At 40.9% G+C, this 7,079-nt stretch overlaps 1 protein-coding gene across 1 annotated transcript; it reads left to right on the top strand.

Moving 5' to 3' along the window:
• Positions 1 to 562: 562 nt before the first annotated feature.
• LOC140147048 (uncharacterized) lies at positions 563 to 5,111 on the top strand. Its single transcript, XM_072168821.1, has 2 exons — positions 563 to 649; positions 1,551 to 5,111. The coding sequence occupies exons 1-2, from the start codon at positions 563 to 565 to the stop codon at positions 5,109 to 5,111; spliced, it is 3,648 nt and encodes a 1,215-aa protein (XP_072024922.1).
• Positions 5,112 to 7,079: the final 1,968 nt, after the last annotated feature.

Below are 7,079 nucleotides of genomic sequence, written 5' to 3'. Positions count from 1 at the left end.
CGATAGATAGGGATGATGACGCTATGCCCGCTCTGTCCAAAATTAGACACTACCTCGGGCCCAGGACTCGGGTACGTGGATAACGACTGGTAATGTAGACTATTACATTATTAATCAGCCCAAAAAACAGCAAGCAAAGCTTAAGCTATAGGCTTATTATAAACCTGGAACGATTAGGGATAATATTTGGGAGCCCTGGTGGGTGGGTAAAATGGAGGAGGGGGGATTTTGGCGAGCCGAAAGGGGGGAGAGGCAAGCAATTTTTAACAAGCCATACCTTCTTGGCAGTTAGAGATATGAAAAGGACCCATATGAATATCATTAATATTGACCCGGGACTTATTTTGTGTGACACCACTCGGTGGTCATAACATTTTATTCGCATCCATGCATCCATTTCAAACTGTTAGCCATGGTTTGACAAACATTTAGCGATCACAAACGTATGCCAAACGTTTACGGGCGTACAACTATGATATATGCCTATGTTGTAATCCATATTTTGAATTGATTCTAATTATGTTACTCAGATACTTGAAGTCCTTCCGTCTACTCTGCAATCATGTTGCAGCCTGTGATACACAGGGCAGCACTGGGGAGAGTGGCCAAGATTGGAGCTCTCTATGACATCCGAACTGAGAGTTTTCTGGTAAGATAATGATACATAAATATTAATATAAACTGGGCTCAAAAAGAAACTTATAATTTTTCACAAGGTCATATCTTAAAATCCTGTCCATAAAAATGAACCAAGATTACACACAGGATTACTTCAATAGGTTCTCGGAAGCGCGGGCTGTTTGATGGCATATAAAATTGTGTCATTTTTAAGAAAAGATGAACACTGATGGCGCTAATTATCTTAAATCTTGTTTTCATCTTTACAAGGGTTAAATACTGGTATAATGGTAATGGTATTAAAACATCAGAAAAATAGTAACAATTAACAAGGAAATTTTCAAAAACATTTTTATCATGAAATGTAAGGAATAACTTATATTATTTGGCTAAATTAAATTAAAAATAAATAGCGCCCTCAGTTTGTACACAAATATTCAGTAATAGAATACAAATTATCACAAAATGCAGAAAAAAGATTAATATTAAGTTAATAAAGATACTAACATATATGTTTAAAATAGCTACACATTAATGTGTATGTTAGTGTGATCGCTGTTGGCATTGTCCAGGTCCAGAATTGAACATTATAATGTTTTGTTAGAAAATGTAATAAATGATAACATCAAACAACCGCGCGGTCCGGCGGGACTATCATTGTCTTCGAAAGAGAGGGGGGTCATAAATATGTCCAACGTGACCAGAACACATTTACGGTCCCTCTAAGAAATCCTGACGAAAGCTTGACAGTTCCATACGTGTTCGACATATAATTATTGTGTCATGAATACCTGCACCAGTCGTAAAAACTAATTGCGTGAAAAAGGCTCAAAATCAACCAATTTTACATTAGGACTGTTGTTATTAGAACTGAAAGTGGTTTGTGTAATGGGAATAAATGATATCGTATATGATTTTATTGTGTTTTTCAGGGTGATACTCTGTTTGGCTCAAAGCTCGGAGACGAAGATGTTGAAACCTTAGATCTTGGGAACACCTCAATAGAACTAGTATTGACAGACAATGTACAAGAGAAGTTTAAAAAACTGGAAGTAGAAGCAGAGCTTCAGGTGAGCTTGTTGGCAGGTATGGTCAAATTGAGTGGATCAGGGGCATTTCTTGGGGAGGAAAAGAAAAGCGCTAGGGCCCAAAGTATGAGTCTTCTTTACAAGTTGAGAACCGTCAATGAGGAGATAATGATTCGCCATAATAAGGATAAGATCGACATGGATATTATGTCACCTTCGAATGAACAGTCCGTCAGTGCAACTCATGTGGTCGTTTCCATTGACTGGGGAGCAGTTTGCTCCGTAACCTGTGAATACGAAAACGAAGAAGATAAAGATGTTACCCAAATCAAAGGAGCTCTGAATGCCGAGCTTGAAAACATGAAAGCGCTTATCAATGATAAAAACAAGGAAAACGCATATCGTAATGAAAGTAAGGAAAACCACAACAAGTTCACCTTTATATGCAAAGCCGATGTTTCAGCTCCCGACAAAGACCTCCCGGTTACATTCGAAGGTGCGATGGAACTAGCAAGAAATCTCACAAGTCTTGTTAAACGCACAAACAACGGGAAGGGTGTTCCGTTGACATACATGTTGAAGCCTTTGGATGCCATCGTCAAGATGTGTAGGCTTCAAATACAGGTTCAAACACATTACAACGCAATCGATGACGATATTATCAAGAAATGTGCACAGATCGTGGAAGGAATCTCGAAGAAGAAGCAAACGCTTTATGATATTCACATAGATCTGCATGTCTGTGGAGACTATGTCGATGAAGAATGTCTAGTTATAATTGACGATATGTTGGGGGAGTTTGATGTGCAAGAATCTGGTTTCAAAGGTAGACTTCAAAAGTTGGTGAAGAACGTAAGATCGGGGGACGAAGATATTTCTTCTCTTGACGCATTCCTTAGTAAAGAGCTGTCTGACGCATCTTTTGTCTCAAAGTACAACGATCATATTCGGGGATTTCAAAAGGAGGTAACTAAACTGACATCTATCAAATCATGGAAGAACAAAGGAATCTTTTACGAAGGAAGAAAAGATAACACCGCTGTGGATGACAGAAGAAATACATATGTGTTCTACAAGACTGCCCATGAAGATGATAAGGATAATCGTGACAAGAATCAGGAATTCTTCTTGCGACTACAGAAAACGCATGCAAAGGATCATGGCAATTATAAGTTTATCGTTGTAGATCAAGAAATAAGAGACGATCTGTGGCCAGCTGGCAAAAAGAAAGCAAGTGTGTATGCGTATTTAGACGGCAGATTAACATCAAAGGACCTGTATTCCAAAGAAGGCAAAGACTCAGAAATGTGCCTGATCAAAATCTTTAAACCTGAATTCCAGCAGATACTCCCGAGCAACCGAACACGTGTCAAGCTAAGATGTCCAAATTCTTTGTTCGAAAATGGTGAATGTACAAGTAGTCCAATAACTTGGATGTGTTCAAAGTGCAAACGGGTAGTAGAATATGGCATAGAAACCAAATTCTTCTATTGCCAATGCGGCAAATCGGATCCAACAAGATCACTATTTCGCTGCAATGAGAAGGTGCACGGCATGGACTATGTCAAATATGCAGATGATATTCTAATATCGGATTTGTCGCTTCATCGTGCATCGGAGGAGTTAAACATCTTGATCCTCGGTGAGACAGGGGTTGGTAAATCTACATGGATCAATGGTGTTTTGAACTACCTATACTATGCTGATATGGATGAAGCTATGAATGATACGGAGTTCTATGTTCTGATACCGTCCAGTTTCACCTTTATACAAGATAGAGTAGGAGAGGCAAAAAGGGAAACGATTGAGGAAAGTGTCGGTAATACGAATATGGAAGCCAGAAAGTCTGCACCCAAAGGCCTTCATGAAGAGTTCAAGGAGATACTCATTGGAGAAAGTGACGCCAATGAGAACATGGAAACCGGAAAATCTGCGACCAAGGCGCCTTGTTCTTATGTCTTCTATGACGGGGAGAGGAAAATTCGCTTGATTGACACGCCAGGAGTAGGAGACAGTGAAGGTATACAGCAAGACGAGAGAAACTTTGACAGCATATTGTCATACCTGACTTTCTACGATGAGATCCATGCTGTGTGTATCCTTTTGAAACCGAATAACTCACGTCTTACAGCAATGTTCCGCTTTTGTATCCAAGAACTCTTGACCCATCTCCATTCGTCAGCCAAAGACAACATTGTCTTCTGCTTCACAAACGCTCGAGCAACATTTTACAAACCTGGAGACACATTGCCTGCCCTTAACAAAGAGCTCAGGCAAAGAGAGGTTGGAATTCAAGCTACGCCATACAACTACTTCTGCTTTGACAACGAGGCTTTTCGCTTTCTGGCTTGTTTAAAGAATAGAGTGGTGTTTAGCCAAGAAGAGAAGGATACCTATGCAGCTAGTTGGAACAAGTCTGTTGGAGAAACCAATCGCCTCTTTAAGCACATCAGCACCTTGAGACCTCACAAAGTTAGGAATACGTTGAGTATGAATGAGGCTCGAAGAATCATTGTGGCTATGAGCAAACCTTTAGCAGAAGTGGCCAAGACCATCCAACATAATGTTAACCAAGGCGAAGAAGCGAAACTGGAAATTGACCTGTACGACAAAAACATGGATGGCTTGAAAGCCAAACTAAAGTTTTCTGGTTTTAATCTGACGCGCGTTGCGTTAGGACATCCCATAACAGTCTGTGCAGATGCCAACTGTATCAGATGTGTCCCAGTTGGTGACAGTGGTGTTCAAAACATAGTCTACGAGCAAGTCTGTCATGATGATTGTTATTTGGAGGGAATTCCGACTGAAACAACAAATGACCAAAGGATGCAACATTGTTTTGGCATAAAACAAGGTAGTAGTAATGGGTATGATTGTGGTCAGTGTGGTCACCATTATTCCACTCACATGCACATCACATACAAAACTGCGGTATTCGAAGAGGCATTCCTATCTGAAGACGTTCAAGCACAAATCACTCAAAAGAAGAGCGCCAAAGAAACAGTGGAGGCTCTCAAGAGAGCGATTGATACAAAAAGTGCGGAATTGAAGGAAGAGGAAAACATCATCATAAAAACAAGCGCAAAGTATGGCTCATTCCTCAAAGCAAATGCTCTCATACCATACAATGACGCAGTTGGAGATTACTTAGACATGTGTATTGATCAGGAGAGTAAAAAGGCCAAAGAATTCAGGAAGGAACAACTTATTGATTCATTACGAAATATGAAGAGCCAGTATAAACAGGAAAGGAGAATTTTGGATAACGCAATTGGCACGCAAACTGGTGAGAACATAAACACTCCAGAGGAAATTATAGAGTTTCAACAAAAGCTCTTCGGTCTTAAGCATATGGGACACACCCTAAAGAACTTTTTTGATGGAATTTCCATTTCTCGCTCAGCCAGGAATATAGCATTCAAAGAGAAGATTGCTCCCATTCGACAGAATTACAAAGACACCTAAATATCAGGAAGCTCAGTCAAAGATCAATTCGCTTCCACGGTTGCGCCTATTGAGAGCAATGAGTTCACTGTTCCATATAACATGGACCTTTTCAGACAGCAACTAGGACAGGTATATGCAAGAACTAACAACCAATCCTATTGGCGAACTCACGGGACATATATCAACATGCAAGAACCGACAACCAATCATATTGGCGAACACACAAGACACTTATCAACATCCAAGAACCATCAACTAATCGTATTGGCGAACCCATATTGCATGAGAGCTATCAATATGCAAGAACCAACAACCTATCATAATGGCGAACCAATAGACGTTACAGGATCCAGCAACTAATCGTATTATCGAGCACATAAGGCTTGCAGGAATCGACAACCGATCCTTGTGGTGAACCCATCGGGCAGGTATCAGCATATCATGCAAGTACCGACAACCAATCCTACTGGTGAACCCAAAAGTACCAACATGCAAGAACCGATAACCAATCATATTGGTGAACCCATAGGACAAGTATCAACATGGAAGAACCGACAACCAATCGTACTGGCGAACCCAAGGCGCAGGTATCAACATACAAGAACCAACATCGGACCCTTAGGGTGCAGGTATCAACTTGCACTTGGCCACGGTTGCCCGTGTTCAGAGCAATGAGTTCACTGTACCATATAACGTGGGCCTTTTCAGACAGCAAATATGACAGGTATCAACATGCAAGAACCGACAACCAATCATATTGACGAACCCACAGAATCAACATTCAAGAAACGACATGACCGGCAACCAATCATATTGACGACACATATGACATCAACATGCAAGAACCGACAACCAATCATATTGGCGAAGACATAGGACAAATATCAACGTGCAAAAACCAACAACCAGGACCAACGACCAACCCTATTGAAGAAACCGTAAGTTCTTCAAACCCCAAAGCACAAAAAATGTCAGCAAAAATGACACCACTTCTTCTGGTACCAGTACCAAGACTTACTTCACCATTCCCTATCATTGGGATGTTTCAGAGAAATGAAAGATGATCTATCGCGATCACGGCATCATGACACACTTATAAGCAAACCAATACCCTACGTCAGTGCGCTGAAGATCAGGAGTACCAAGAACTTTACATTGGTGAAACCGGCCAACCCTTGCAAAGTCGCATGTCCCAACATAAGGCTAACATAGACGCGCCAGTTCAAGTGGCAACGATTCAGCTGTCTACAAACATCTTGAGGACAGCGGTCACAGTTTTGACATTGACGACGTTGTCATTTTGGACCGTGAACCCCGTTGGTTTGAACGCAGAGTCAAAGAAGCAGTGTGGGTACGAGCCGAACAACCGCCCCTATAGTGAATTAGTCACATGGTTGGGATCGGGTCTTCAAGCAACTTCCTCATCGATTGACCTCGGATGATCCTAAATCATCCACCCTGCTGAAGGCCAAATGTTTTGGCCGCAACGTCGGTGATAATATCTAACCAAAAGTGAATTTATTCTAGTTGATATGATTCAATTGATCATAATTTGACTTTTTCCCAGATGACTTAAAGTCATCTGATAGATATAGCCAGTTCATTCCTGTCCCAGACCGGTATGATATTCAGCCAATTAGAAAAGACGTACGATGAGCATGAAGAGGTTGTCGCCGGACGGTTTGTTTAATAACAGATGAGCACACACCAGCTGGGACCGAGACTACATATGGATATGTTCTCCGATACACCATGTTTTTGAACCTTGCAGCTCCCAACGACCCAGAATTGTACCCTAAAGGTGCAGGATTAGTTTACATAAACATGATAAATAGCCTACAATTGCAAGAAAGTGCGCAATTCGTACAAATAGCACAAATAGCTACGTACGAAAACAATTTTTACAAATTCAGCTCCTCAAAATACTGAACCCAGCTTTTGCTTATGGGCTCTGTTACCCAACCCATGTAATACACATAATCTAGC

Source organism: Amphiura filiformis, chromosome 3, assembly GCF_039555335.1.
Source record: "Amphiura filiformis chromosome 3, Afil_fr2py, whole genome shotgun sequence".
Lineage (NCBI taxonomy): Eukaryota > Metazoa > Echinodermata > Ophiuroidea > Amphilepidida > Amphiuridae > Amphiura > Amphiura filiformis.
Note: the sequence above shows the minus strand (reverse complement) of the source record. Positions and strands in the feature narration are given on the sequence as shown.